We start from the raw sequence: 14232 nt of genomic DNA, 5'->3' as shown, positions 1-14232 counted from the left end.
CAGATCGGCTGCGAAAGAATGGGAGACTCGCAGGTTCACCCAGTACTATTACGCTGTAGTGCAGCCCAAGGTAGGCCCAGAAGTTATTGCGGGGGTTTCGACTGAAGCAGGAAGTATCCAATCATATTTCTCATTAATGCCAAGCCCGGAGATTATGTTCCAGCCAATAATTTTCGCCAATCAGACCCTCCTCGCCTCCAAGGCTGCCAGGCAATCCAGGCTACTTCTCTGGTTCATCTATCTCGTCCATCCCACCGCATTCACTCTCGCCTCAGCTTTGGTCTATCTCGTTGCAGGAGGAACCCCTCGGTCTATAATAGTCTCCAGGAGTATCCAAAGTTTGAGCAATACAGACGAGACCACGAGAGCAAAAGGATGGCGACGCAGCAGTATTACGAGCTGTACCGCGGCAGTAGGTAGGTTGCTCTTTGTGACACAGCGACTGTTGAGTTGTTATATCCCCGCTACCCAGCGACTCACTCAAGAAAACCAGCCGGAGAAGATGTTGACAGTCCATATAGCATCGGCGAGGCGCTTATCGATACCATTGACGATCTCATAAATGACGGCCGAATCGAACCACAATTGGCTATGAAGATCCTGAGCAACTTCGATCGCGCAATCGCTGAGACACTAGCAGAGAAGGTCAAGTCGAGATTGACGTTCAAGGTCGGCATCAGATTGACAAATCTATGATGGATCTGCTGACAATTGCGCAGGGTCACCTGGAGACCTATCGATTCTGCGACGATGTGTGGACTTTCCTCGTTAAGGACGTCAAGTTCAAGAGTGATGGCGGTCAAGAGTTCCACGCAGACAAAGTCAAGATTGTCAGCTGCAATTCGAAGAAACCTGGCGAGGCATAGGAGCTTTGATGAACTAGGTTATTGGTCATACAACGACGGTGTTCTGTCGGTGGGGTTGCATTACAAGTTGCGCATGCAGATTTCAGATCTTCTTACGACGTGCATTTGGGCGGGCGGGATAGAACGTGATCGACCACGTTTACATGGAGTTGGTGGCGACAATATGGGTTATGAGCACTCTGCGTGAGTGGAAAATGATACCCTGGGCTGATTAGATGCGTTTCAAGGCTGCAAAAAGGGCATCTCAAAATATCAAAGTTTCTTGTATAATCACTTCTTTGCGATCACCTCTAAGATCGGGCTTAGGAGCCATTTGCGTATTGAGTACTCGGTATAGCCGTACCATTCAGCTCTTGAAAGAGACTGTTTGGTGGATGAAACGTATCCCATACGTGTGTAGTGAGGGTGTGTAGCGGGGCACTTTTTTTCATCCGCCGTTCAATGTGGCCTCCAACCTCGCACATGCGGTTTGTTCACACTTTCTAGCTGTGACGACGTCCTCACTACCTCCGAGTTTCGCGTCCAACCGAGAAGGCAGACATGCATACGGGTAGACTGCTTTTGAGACACAGCAATCCGCAACGGGCAGATCCCCCTTGAGCTTCCCACGTGTTAGGGTCTTTTGCAGGCTGCAGTCCTCCAGAACCACAGAACCATGGCCCGCACTTTGCCCTGGGCGGATGACCGTCTCCCGCCAGCAAAGAAAGCACGGGTGGCCAGCGCGCCTCGGATCAAGCATGAGAGAGCATCTTCCCCATCGCGCAGCGACAAGTCGTCAGCCGGTAACGCGCATGCGATTGACCGGGGCCGATCCCCTAAACCGACTCCCTTGACAGATCCAAGCCGTGCGTTTTCCCCCCAGGAGAAAAGAGAACTGAGGTGGTATAGAACAGATTGTGACTGATGCTTGTATGCTTAGGAAGAGCTCCTTCGTCGTCTCCTATTCGTGGTCCTCCGTCCACAGTGTGAGTGATGCTAGTCGATTTTATGCGGAGCGTTGTTCTCACTGTGATCCAGGCTCATGCGGGAAGGGTACGATGGGGACGATATCTACATTATGGTGGAAGACGAGTTCCAGACGGTCGCACAGTCATATACCGCACATCTGCATCATGCCGAGTACAGGCGATTGATCAAACAAGCAAGAGAAGCAGCTCCGAAACCCCTCCCTGAACCTACATCGCCTATGTCTGAGAGGACAAAGAGACGACTCAAATCGGTTGCCTTGCAAAACAAGCAGAAAAAGACGTTGCGACAAGTCCTGAGAGATCCAACACTCGAAGATGAGGAGAACGAAGACAACGAAGACAAGATCGTCGACGACTTGTGGACCGGCACCAGTCTAGCCCCACTGATGGTCAGTGGCAGTCAACCGAAGAAATCGCTCGTTGGCTTGGAGGGGATTTCGAGCAGTACAAAGGCTGGCATGGGTCTCGCTAGAATTCAGAACAACAAAGACGGCACTGGCAATCTGGTCGAAGAAGATGCACACGTACGGCGTACATGGTCAAAACGTGACAATTCCAGTCGCCTCTCGACCTTGGGGTCCATGGAACAGCTGGGAACTTTGCAGGACGGTCTGGCAGCTGCACCAACGTCTCGAATCTCTCACCACAGTGTCCGACAGCATAGGCAAGCTGGAGTTAGCGGCAGCTCAAGTGAGCAATCCACGGCGCGCAAGTTTGTCGTGGATCTGGATGATGATTCTGGCGCAATAGCAACGGTGCATGAGTCTTCTAGCGGAGCACGCAGATCAAAAGCAGTGCCACAGTCAAATGGAAAACTCGGATTGGAAGGGAAGGAACAGGACAAGAAATCGCGACTCGAGGAAGTGCCCATGTTCATCATTTGAGTGCCACCACAAAACTTTGTACCCTTATCCTGTTTGAATCAGCCTATCCAAGGTCTTGCTCGGCATGACAGCTCAGAAAACCACAAGCTGACCAGCAGCGAGCTCTTCGAGTACATGCGCATCTTTACAATCTGCTATCCTCCTCCGCAGATGTCGGTTGCTTGGGTTCATTTTCACCGTGACCTCAAGCATAGCTGTTCTTCGTTTGGCTGAAGAATCCTGTGTGTTGTGCCTGTTGTACTTTCATCCTGTTGTGTTGTCTGTGGTCCGTGTCTTCGAGGCAACGTGCATCGCTTGGGCATCTTCCCGGGCCTGTTCCACGAGTACTGCGTTTCTGAGAGATCACACATCAGCAAATGTTCCGTAGGAAAAGCGCTCGTCTCGGAGACTTGTACCCGTCAACGTCTGTTCCCAAGGTGATGTTCTCGCGTCGAAAATCAGTTGGATGTCCCTTCAGGCGGCACATATCAGTTCAGTGACTCGTTCCGCATGAGGCGTGTCATCCTCAACTTACAATGACGAGTTTGCTCTCTTTTGGAGCCTTTTCGAGTCGTCCTCGCAGCTTTCCTTTGAGCCATTTGCGGGCCAAGCGCAACTTGTCCATTGTGGCCGTCTTGACTTTTTGAAGTGATGGCATTTACAAGTTGGTAGCGAAAGGGTAGGACTGAGGGTTTCTCGGGAGTTGTGAGTGAAATGGCCTTGTTTGGTGCTCGGACGGACGCCTTTGAGATCGAGTTGTTCAGATGTACAAGTACGCAAGTGAGGTAGAGCTGACAGCGCCAGTTTGTCCACTTGGTCGATTCGTTTGAACAGCAAAGAGACCAATTTTCGTTTACCGCGCACCGACAAAGACGTGTACAAAAGGAGTGACTACTAAGTTGGATGTGAATGACAGTAGGAAGGAAAAGACAAACTGCGAATCGACGAAAAGGAAAGAGATAATAGAGGGATAGAAGATCAGGCCATGACTTGGTGTCGTGGCGCGCAGGTTGCCTTGGTGAGGAACGGTGAAGACAAGCTGCGATGGAGAGGCGATGGCAGAATGCCTAGTATGCGGAGCTCTTTCAAGATGTCAAACCGAGGGTCCATCCATTGTTCACAACGCACACGCCCCGTACAAAACGAGACAATAGGAGGGTTGCGGTGTTGAAGAGGACGTCGACCTTGCCATGCCTTGCCTGCGAGGTGGTGCTCATTCACAAACACAAGGGATCACAACTTGCCCGTCTTCTTATTCGGTGAACAGGGTCGACCAAATATCAATCCTGTCCTGGAGACCGACAAAGTCGATCCTCAGAATACGATTTCCAACACAACTGGGGCCAACGACTCTCTCTCTCATGGCACCACCTTCTGAAACTGTGGGACCGTTGACACAAACGAGACACATTTACCGCCTCTTACAAAGACGTGTCTGCAAATGTCCGTGTTCCCATTCCTCGGGTTGATCCGACGGCGTGGGCATCGGGCCCGGGCTCCTTTTCAGACTCATGGCACACCCATCAGCCGCTCCTTGATTGGCATCTCTTCATATACCGGGGTTCCCCGAGTTACACGACATGTGCAGAGCCAGCAGAGAGGAGGGCTTCTGGAAGATTACCCGTCTCAATAGTCGAGCCACACCGTAAAACCGAACCCGGATCTCCCTTGCATGACGTGACCTATGGGGAGGGGAAGTTTGTCGAGGGATTCAATAAACAGGGGGATCTATTCTAGGGATAAATTTCTGATTGATGGGCATCATGTCAATCCAAACGCTGGTGTTGCGCTTCTGCTAGATGAGGGAGAGACAGTGACTCGATGCTTGAGACAAGGACTTTCTATCTTAGCAAGCGGGATGAACACCCGAGTATTACTATCCCTTGACAACTTAAAACTCCTCTCATTCGCTCCGCTTCACCTCGGCGGGAATGAGAACGGACCGGACAGTCATTGAATAGTCATGGGAAAGGAAATGAGCGGTCGCCACTCCTTCAATCCTGGCTTGTGTCCACCACGGCCGCCAACGCATACTTCTCGTTCTGTTCTCTCATCTCCCTCGCAAACTCCCTCACATGCTCGGGCACACTGTCGACACGGTTCTCTTTTCCATCCCCTTGCGCGACGCCTCTGTATTCGATAGGATCCCCGAAACACTCCCACACAGGAATGACGCCGGTCCAGACCTTGTCGCGGATGTCGTCCCTCTTCAAGTCCTTCAGCTCGTCTCTCGGCCCGCCGACGCGGACCTTGCCGCTGCCCCCGACGACCTTGACCCGTAGGATACTGGTGCTCTGCATCTCGGCGCCGTCCGGGGGCACGCGGGTGTGGCGCCAGCGGTCGCGCACGACCGAGTTCGTGACTTGCTCCATGGCCCAGACCTTCTCCTCGAGCGACGTCACCAGGTTTGCGTACCCGAAGAGGGTGGCGGAGCGGTAGTTGACGTCGTGCGTATTGGGTGTGAGCGTCAGAACGAGGCCGTCGACGAGCGTGGCTGAGATGGTCACGGGCAGGCCTTGCGCCGTCCCTTCTCCCCCTCCATCTCCGCTAGCCGTGGATGCAGGAGGGGAAGTTGAATCCGGCGCGGCTTGGGCGGCATTGCGCGACAGGTTCATCAGCCGCGAACTGACGTAGCCGTGCAGGTAGATGTCGAGCGGTTCGCCCAGCGACGCCGACGGGTGTTCGAAGCTCGCCGCCACCCCAACCATGGGCAACGTGACCGGGAACGGATTCGACGGGTCGGGCGTGTTGAACGAGACGTGGACGACGGTGCTGGTGTTGATGATGGAGTGGATTTGTTCGAGGTCGTACGTTGCTGTTTGTTTCATGCCAGGGTTTGTGAGCAAACGCGGTCAAAGAGAGATTCTCCCGACTGCCCATTTCTTTTTCCTTCTTCTGGGTGATTTTCCGGCACATCTCTCTTTCCTTTTACAAGAAGGCTAGGGGGGGAACTCGATAAAAAGCAGAAAGAGTGAGATGGAGAAATCACGCCGAAACTTGGGTGCTTATCCCCCTTCTCAACGCTCGGAAAGGGGAGATATAGAGAGGGGACGTCCTCCTGTAAAGAACCACAACCACAACACGACCAGCGAATCCGTCTATCTTCTCTTCTCCGATCTGCTTGTTCTCTCTGCGTACTCTGCGCGAAATGCTCTAAGAGGAAATGCTCGCTTGACCCCTCCCCCCTCCCTAAACATTTTCTTCTTATGTACGTGCTGCGCGGGACTCACCTCGCTGATTATACCGATTGACCCTATTCACCGACGTCTTGGGATACTCGAGCGTCCTGCCGTGGCCCATCTTGACTGCGTCGTGGAGTTATCTTCGGTGTATATAGATGTATGAAGCTTCGCGCTTTTCGGCGTGGTGAGGGCGAGGTGAAGTCCGTCAAAACGGGCGTGTCTCTGTGTGTTTGTGTTGTATGTGATTCGAACAGCAACCACAATCTGAGTTGCAATCCAGTGCAGAACAAAAATCAATGAAATTTCTTGCGTTCCAGGGGCTGAGGATGATTGATGAGTGAATGCGGCTCTATTGTTGTGTTGTTACACAACAGGTGCGTGCCTTTCGTTTACCTATTTGGATAAAACGGTCGAAGATGGTGATAGATCCCTAAGTAAGAGAAAGCCAGGCAGATAAACATAGGAATGGCAATGGCAATGGTCATGGTCATGGTCATGGTCATAATAGTCATATAGCGTATATCTAGTTCGTAGACATCATTATCAATACCAACTCGTTCAATGGGCAGGACCACCACGTTCCGCGCCTTTCGGAGGTACGAGTATACTAATGCACCCTCGCCGCCCAATCCCAATCCTCCACCACCGTGCTTAGCCAAATAGTCGGAGCCTTATCAGACGTTGGTGCTTGAAGCCATCCATCCTCGATCGCGGTAGACTGCCCCCTTTTCCCCCTTTCACATGTAGCTGGCCAATCCTGATGAATCTGCGTTGACCTGGAGACGGTACTCTTTATACAAGTTGGTTGCTGAAGCGAGGACCGCAGAAGACCGCGCCCCACAAAGAGTAGGTCCACCCGAGCATAAAGCGAGAACAAGCGAATCGGCAAGGCTCGCAAAGATAAGGAGTTTCCTGGGGAAACTCTGTGCTTTGAAACTTGCGCCCTTCCATTCGCCGTCGCGCATTCAGCGCATGTAAATGTCAGACACGCTCTTTCATTTGAGTAACGCATCTGTTTGCAGGACCTAGTGAACGTAAAACGTGAAGCGTACCGAATTGACCCGCTGATTGACGGATATCTCACTATATAGCCTCTGACATGGGTTTCTTCAGATCGGCATCTGGACATACCGACTTGTTGGGAAAATTATTACGACCGATCACAACAACGTCACAATTTGACTCTTTCTTGACTGCCGCTGAGCCTTCGCACCTGAGGTCGGAAACTAGGACTTGTTGCTAGATTCGCACTCCCAGAAGGCTGACTTTCCAGATTCGACCCCTGACCTGACCCATCAGTCCCTTCAGATACCGAACTCCTCGCCGATGACGCTGTGTTTGAGGGATGGGGTTGGGCCGACGGTGCGCGACCACGTGTTAGCCCGGCCTGTTGTTGCTGTTGTCCTACTCGTTCGCGGTTCAGCAGCCATTGCACTTGTGATCTGGTACTGAATAAGGCAGCGTTGGTATGGGCTAGCTCTTCCTTTATCCTCAACGTCTCGTTCATAATCTGCATTGACGATCGGGCGTCGAGATCTGCAAGTGCATTGGACATGGCTGAAATGTCCTGTTCGAGATTCGAAACGGTCCCGCGCAAGGACTCGTGTAAAGCAAGGAGGTGTTGTTGTGTTTGGGAAATCGAGGACGCCTCAGGGTCGGGCGAAGGTGTCAAGGCGCGAAGATGTGCTGGCATGAGGAGATCACGGTGAGATATGGCCGACGGAATGTGGTCCCGTTCAATTTCCTCAATGTCCGAGGCCTCACCAGCTTGAGACTGGTCAGAATGACCAATATGAGGGAGGACACGGTCGTTGACAATATCGTTGATTTTGTCAAATCCAGCCTCGAGCACCTCGTTTCGGACCTTGACCATGGCAAGCTGTTCCTGAAGAGATTTGAGCAACTGTGACTGTTTTTGGAGGTACGGAGCCATGCGTGCCAGTGGACACGCTTTTACGTGTTCATCCCGATCATCGGGGTAGAACTCTTCTGTGCAGCCGTATCCTCGGCCGGGACAGCGCTGGTCTTCGTCGGCCCCACAAACATGGCCTGTAATGCCATTCAAATAGTCCCTCGCTGAAATTCTCTGGCCACATTGCTTGCACTTGACTCCAGTATTTGGACAATCTTCATCCTTGTGTCTCAACCAATCACCCTTGCCCAGCTCGATGACGGCGCCGCAGTCACACTCGATGTGTGAAGAGTGGATGCACTGTTCCTCCACATAGTTCTTTCGCTTGACCAATTTCCCACAATCTGGGTCTGGGCACGGAAGTCGCTCGTGCGGGCACTCTTTCGTTGCGTGGCGTTCGACATAACCTCGTGCGATGACCTCTTCACAGTCCTCGTTGGGACACTTGACCTGGATATCATTGCACATGTTGACTATTAGGCGAGAAGCCTTGTGAGAAGTTGACAAGAGAAAGGAACGGCACGAAGGACATTGATTGCGTGAGCCGCTAGACACTCCCTCACGATATTCTTTTAGGCAAGCGTCGCAGAATGTGTGATCGCATTCGAGGACCACCGGCTCGATAAAAGGGACATGGCAGATCGGACACATCAAGTTCGTGTCGTAGTCCGTAACGTAGTCCAGTGCTCGGAGGTCTATGGTCTTCTTCTCCGGCGGTCTCGACACTGGCGCGGAAGACAGAGAGGAAGGCGATCGCGGAGGTGAGACTCGGGGACGAGAGCGAGCGAACTCGGCAAAGAGGGTATCGAACTGGGACTGAATTGGGCTCGGCGAGGGCAGGGAGCCATAACCTGCCGCAGAGTATCTCACATCATCTTCATCCATTTTGAAAGTTGACGGGGTTGAATCGTCGGACTAGGGGAGGAGATGGGGAGGGCTTCGCATTCGGCAGCCAGAGGGGCATATTTTATAAAAGGACGCAGGTTGGTTGAAGTCAGTTTTGTTGTTGAACGTGAATCGGAAGACGACGTGTGGAGACAAGATTCGTCGCCTCGGGGCTCGGGATGTGGTGGCTTTTGCATGATGGACGATGGTGACGGCGAAAGAATGCGTTGTTCCTGGGCCCAGGCCCCGCCATTGCCTCATCTGACCCTAACAGTGCCTAACAAGTGCCTAGGCCAGGCTAATGAGGGCTCTTTCGCGGGTGGGAGGACCCTAGACTCTATTGGGGGCCCTTGCATGTACTAATAATGACAAGTATAGGCATCTGGGCGTCCACTCACCATCCTGGGGCTTGGCTGGTGCGACTCCCGCCTCCAAGTAGAGGTCGGTTCTTGCTGGCTTGCCTAGCGTCCCGGTCCCGCTCGTGTTCTTTCTTCCAGGCTTCAGCTGACTTCATCCAGGCACTCTCTATACAAAGAGCGTCTTCGTCCATGCGATTCGTCAAACTCTCTGAGACTCTCTCTACTCGTACATAGAACTTCTACAATCTTCATTCAACCTCTCTCGTTCTCTCTCTTGAGTCTTGGCGTCAACTGCGGAACTTCCTGCGGCCCTCCGCCTCTCCCCGCAACGACTCGCCTCAAACTTCGACCTCTCCCGAACCTACAATGTCCAATCCATCGCAGCTCCTGCTTCTCGCCGACCACATTAAACTCTCTCTTCTCGAGCGCCAGCGCGCCATCTCGCTAAATCTAGACGTCAATCCTTCCCAAGACTCAAATATTGCCCGCTCACTAGAATCCTTTCGAGAAGGCATCGAGTCCCTTTCCAGCCGCTCTCCCGAGGAGGAATCACTGTCTCAGCTGTGGAGTCAATACAATGACCTGTCACGGCAGTTTCAAGGAGAAAGTTCTACAACGACGGAAGACACACTCTCTTCACCGAATGATCCGGCATTGAAGGAAGACTTTGAACGAGCAAAGACCCGCAAACCCAGTGACGCCGCCCAACAGAGAGCCTCGAACCTGCGGAAACAGGATGCGGCGGCGGCGCAGAACCCAGGTGCCAAAAATGTCCGTTTCCGCGATGAGCCCTCGCAAGAATCACTCGATACCCAAGACGAGGCGAACCGGGCTGCGCTCTTTCCTTCCCGGTATACAGACGAGGAGGATTCTCGCGTTCATACACCCGACCCCACAGAGAGCATGGACAACCAACAGATCCACGTCTACCACCAACAAGTGATTGCTGAACAAGACGAACAGCTTGACCGGCTGGGGGAATCTATTGGCCGTCAGCGTCACTTGGCCATGCAGGTGGGCGACGAACTCGAGGGTCAGATCGCTCTCTTGGATGAAGTCGACAGGGGTGTAGATAGACACCAAGGTCGGCTTGATGGTGCAAAGAGACGGTTGAAGGGTGTATCGGAGCGGGCAAAGCAAAACTGGGGCATGACGACGATCGTCGTGCTAATTGTCATTCTGGTGTTACTGATTGTACTGTTGAAATGAAGCGCGCTTACGCAGCGAAACCTGTATTGTGTCTGGGAAAGAGAGCCAGCGATCATGTATAGATTGGTATAGCGACAGAATCTTGGGGCCTCGCCCATCTGCGGGGCCGACAAGACCAAGCGAGGCCTATATGATGCCTTGAAATGTATGCTACGACATGTCCTCCATTCTCCATGAACTTAATATGTGTGGTATGAATACAGTTGGGTGCGGGCTGCAGAGGAGAGGAGTTCGGCAGTGGCATATCCCAGGAAGTCATCATTTAGCCCTTGCTCATTACTACTTCTCTAACAATGGCGTCGACGTACCGTTGGTGCCTGTGCCAGACCGACAGACCCGGCGATAGCTTGAGCTTCAGCCTCGTCCTTTCCTCGCCTTTCTATCTCGAGACTTAAATCCGGGTCAAGATTTACTCTTGCTCTTCAATGTCATGCTGGCCAGTCAGTCAGTCAGACTCTTTGGCGAGAGAGCATAGTTCACGGTCCTGCTGTCTCGTTTGGGCGATGTCAACGTAAAAACCACACAATCAATGCAATGCATCGCAATGCGCCGAGTTTAGTACATAGCTTTCTATGCTCTAGCTCACTGCAGGCAGGCTGTCAGTGGCCCAAACTTTTTCGTCCCCGTATGCACCACCGCGTAAAAGGTCATTGTTTGACGCCTAGTCCCCAAAATCAAGAGAAGGCCGTCTCGCCCGCCCGCATCAGATACGCCTGGCATCCTCTAGTAATTCAATTGGCAGAGTCGATTCGAGATTGGTAAAATGTTCACCTCACAACGGCTCCCTTCAGCGTCTGGACTGTGCACTTTCCCTTCCCTTCCACGATCAACCAGCCTTTCCTCTCCTTGTCACCTGCAATCTCAACGCCCGGCCTGCCCGCATCAAAGCCAACCACGCATTCCTCACTCGTGAAGAAGCCCGGTTGCACGGCTTCCCACACTTTCTTCTTCGGGTTCAACTGTTTCTCCGGTCCCTTGCCCTCGCCGTACGGCCAGCCCTCGAAGTAAACTTTGTCACCTGCTTCGCTGCCTTCGGGAGGATTTACCAATTCCACGATACGATCGGCTGCGTGAGGATCTGCACCTTCTTCCGCCGGTGGAGACGCAGCCAGGACCATGGCCGCGGATTTGATGCTGCGCATGTTCACTGGTTTCAGGTTTGCGACTACTATAACTTTTCGGTTTTGCATTTCCTCCAACGGTATAAGTCCATTCAGACCTGAGCATACTGTCCGCACGACCTTGCCTGTCTCCTCGTCAACTTGGGTATGATCTGTCCCCTCAGGATCGCCCATCGCAATGGTCGAGACATAGAGGGAGTCGGCATTAGGGTGTGCGATTGCGCGAAGGATGTGGCCGACTCGCAGGTCAATGAGGGCGGGAGATACAGGTGCTGCGGGCGTTGCGGGGGCTTTTGGCTGTTTGGGCTGCTTGGGGGCCTTTTCTTTCTTCTTGTTGTTGCCTGACGGAGTTGCAGTCTCCTCTGCTGGTGCGGGGGCTGACGTATTGGATTTGACGTTCGCCGCGATTTCATGGTTGAGGGCTGCCTTTGCCTCAGCGGGGATGGCTTTGTCGACAGGACCGCTACTCGATGAGCTATCCATGGTGGCAGACTGAGGTTTGGTGCGGCCAACGACCAGAGGCTTGTGCTGTGCGGGAGCAGAGCTTGACGGCGAAGTCGAGGGGACTTCGGACGTCATTGATGAGGTGATGGTTCGAGAGGGTACGGCAAGAAAGTGTTTACCAGCGTTGGGGGTAGAGAGTGTGGGAAGTAGAGATCTTCGGGATGTTCGTTGTCTGGCAAAATTTTCGAGAAGACTGCGTTGCGGAGTGAAGAGCAGCGTGCGGAGTTTCATTCACTGTTGCGCGGTCAGCCGCGTCCTTCACGTCGGTCAAGTCCACCTCTTGTTTAGCACGCGAAGAACAAGTATAGTCCTTTTGGTCTCCAGTGACCGTTTCTTGCCGTATTCCGCTGGGGTCTATAGGGTTCTGGAGGTGAAGTATGGGTGAGTCGTGAGATTCACATGGCAGGCGGCGGGCAGGGAATGACTCTTTGGATGAATGACTCGTTCGGCTTGGCGGGGACGAAAACAAGTGGCCCAGTCTGACAAAAAGAGTTTAGATCAGCCAGTGCCAGCCCCATACAAATATATGGCATGGCAGGTACCAAAGTCAAATGACCCCACCATGTCAATGCTCGCCCTTGCGAACCACCTTCTACCTCCTTATCACCTTTGTCTCAGCCGGCTAATGGAGATGCTTCGGAGACACAGAAGCACATCTACCGCGAAAGCTACCCAATTCCATTCCAACAGTCAGGAGATTGGTGGCCGTGCCACCATAATGTCACCAACTTGGGTGGTCCGTTGTCCGCTAGAATATAGGCCCGACTGACTGGCTATTATGTACCCAGCCTAGCCGGTGCGGTAGCCTGACAATCCTGCTGGAACGGCAACGGAAGGCCGGAGTACTTCAAGAACAGGTAAGTATAGGATATAAGAAAAGAATATCTGCTCCTCCCAACCCTTTGCCCTTTGCCCTCGTCTCAGGGAACCAATATACTTGTACATCAATCATTCCTCAACTCAATGTCGCCATCACCACTGCCATGAGCCCTCCAATTGCCATCGTTACTGGTGGCTCATCTGGCATTGGCGCAGCCCTCGTGGAATACCTCCTCTCCCTAGGATGGAATGTGGTCATTGCAGATATCCACCAACCGAAGCACTCCCTGCCGGGCACTTTGTATGTCCATACCGACGTGTCCTCCTGGGAACAGCAGGCCCACATGTTCAAACAGGCCTATGACTGGGGAAAGCGGCTGGACTTTTGTGCGCTGAATGCAGGAATCGATGATCGAGACGACATATTCAATACGCTGTCATACGACATGCACAAGCCTCCCAAAAAGCCCAATACGGACACTTTCTCTGTCAATATCACTGGAACGTACGCAATCTCTGTGCTATGGAAGGCACCTCTCATTTTCTTCAGCCTATTTGGAAATGGACTCGAGAGTGACGAATCGTTTCTAATTTCGGTGTATTAGATATTACGGCATCAAGCTGGCCGCGCACTACATGACAGTCCTCAGCGGAGCGGCCGGCAAGTCGAGGCCCGGCGGCAAGATCGTCGTCACCGGGTCTGGGGCAGGACTGGTTCCATCCGCATCCAACCCTCAGTATACAGCCAGCAAGCACGCTCTCATCGGCCTCGTCTGCGCACTGGGCAAATCTGACGCCGCCCTCGCGGCCAACGTGCGCATCAACACGGTCTGTCCCGCCATCGTCGACACGGGCGGTCTGCCGTTGGGTTTCTTGGACAAGCTTCTTCCGGGCCAGATCACGCCCATGAGCACCGTCCTGCGTTGCTTCGACACCGTAGCCGACCTAGCAGGCATCACCAAAGACGACTGGGTCGAGCGCGGCCCTGCCGGCGCGACTCTCGAAGGGAAAGTGCACGACTTGATCTGGCATTATCCGCCGGAGACGCAGCAGGGAGGGAACGCGAAGACTTGTTGCAAGGTTCCAGACACTCAGGCTGGAGGGGCAGCAGCACAACCCGACAAGGAGAGAAGTCACCACTGTTCGACTAAGGGAGAGACTACAGTCTTTTGGTAGAAGATATATGTCTCCGCCTTCTGAAAACCTTGTTTGACGCTATACATTAATATCACGCCGTCGCGACGAGCGCCTCGATAAGAAGTATCTATTCATTCGTCTCTGTACCTCGTACTCTTATGAACCCGAACTTTGCCTTCATAGGTCATGCACCAGAGGCGAAAGGTGGCTTGCGATGTACCTCGTATTGGACACAACATACGTTTCTTTGCCTTTGTTTTTGGTTGGTCTGATCAAATCGTTGTCTCAGATGGATCAGCCTGCGGTTGACAGGTGCTAGCGCACTGAGTTGGCGCGCTAACGCGCGTTGACCAATCAAAAAGTTAGGCTAACTTTTCTGCCAAACGAGTCTGAGCACGGATACGTGA

The 14232-nt window shown here is 52.9% G+C and overlaps 7 protein-coding genes across 7 annotated transcripts; 4 read left to right on the top strand and 3 right to left on the bottom strand.

Annotated features, from left to right (window-relative positions):
- Positions 1–375: 375 nt before the first annotated feature.
- On the top strand, positions 376–866 carry AYO21_08360 (transcription initiation factor IIA subunit 2; the record flags this gene model as incomplete). Its single annotated transcript, XM_022658305.1, has 3 exons — positions 376–412; positions 494–669; positions 720–866. The coding sequence occupies 3 exons, from the start codon at positions 376–378 to the stop codon at positions 864–866; spliced, it is 360 nt and encodes a 119-aa protein (XP_022509346.1).
- Positions 867–1521: 655 nt separating this feature from the next.
- On the top strand, positions 1522–2718 carry AYO21_08359 (hypothetical protein; the record flags this gene model as incomplete). Its single annotated transcript, XM_022658304.1, has 3 exons — positions 1522–1711; positions 1786–1831; positions 1884–2718. The coding sequence occupies 3 exons, from the start codon at positions 1522–1524 to the stop codon at positions 2716–2718; spliced, it is 1071 nt and encodes a 356-aa protein (XP_022509345.1).
- A 1973-nt stretch (positions 2719–4691) lies between these two features.
- On the bottom strand, positions 4692–5997 carry AYO21_08358 (hypothetical protein; the record flags this gene model as incomplete). The annotated part of the gene is made up of 2 exons (XM_022658303.1): positions 4692–5512; positions 5928–5997. 2 exons carry the CDS (start codon positions 5995–5997, stop codon positions 4692–4694), a joined length of 891 nt encoding a protein of 296 aa, XP_022509344.1.
- Positions 5998–7050: 1053 nt separating this feature from the next.
- Positions 7051–8676, bottom strand: AYO21_08357 (hypothetical protein; the record flags this gene model as incomplete). Its single annotated transcript, XM_022658302.1, has 2 exons — positions 7051–8264; positions 8355–8676. The coding sequence occupies 2 exons, from the start codon at positions 8674–8676 to the stop codon at positions 7051–7053; spliced, it is 1536 nt and encodes a 511-aa protein (XP_022509343.1).
- Positions 8677–9401: 725 nt separating this feature from the next.
- AYO21_08356 (hypothetical protein) lies at positions 9402–10244 on the top strand (the record flags this gene model as incomplete). Its single annotated transcript, XM_022658301.1, has 1 exon — positions 9402–10244. One exon carries the CDS (start codon positions 9402–9404, stop codon positions 10242–10244), a length of 843 nt encoding a protein of 280 aa, XP_022509342.1.
- A 767-nt stretch (positions 10245–11011) lies between these two features.
- AYO21_08355 (hypothetical protein) lies at positions 11012–11944 on the bottom strand (the record flags this gene model as incomplete). The annotated part of the gene is made up of 1 exon (XM_022658300.1): positions 11012–11944. One exon carries the CDS (start codon positions 11942–11944, stop codon positions 11012–11014), a length of 933 nt encoding a protein of 310 aa, XP_022509341.1.
- Positions 11945–12852: 908 nt separating this feature from the next.
- On the top strand, positions 12853–13864 carry AYO21_08354 (hypothetical protein; the record flags this gene model as incomplete). The annotated part of the gene is made up of 2 exons (XM_022658299.1): positions 12853–13193; positions 13294–13864. 2 exons carry the CDS (start codon positions 12853–12855, stop codon positions 13862–13864), a joined length of 912 nt encoding a protein of 303 aa, XP_022509340.1.
- Between the last annotated feature and the right edge of the window lie 368 nt (positions 13865–14232).

The sequence above is a fragment of the Fonsecaea monophora genome (assembly GCF_001642475.1).
Source record: "Fonsecaea monophora strain CBS 269.37 chromosome Unknown Scaff72, whole genome shotgun sequence".
In the NCBI taxonomy this organism is placed as follows: Eukaryota; Fungi; Ascomycota; class Eurotiomycetes; order Chaetothyriales; family Herpotrichiellaceae; genus Fonsecaea; species Fonsecaea monophora.
This window is presented reverse-complemented; position numbering and strand designations above follow the sequence as displayed.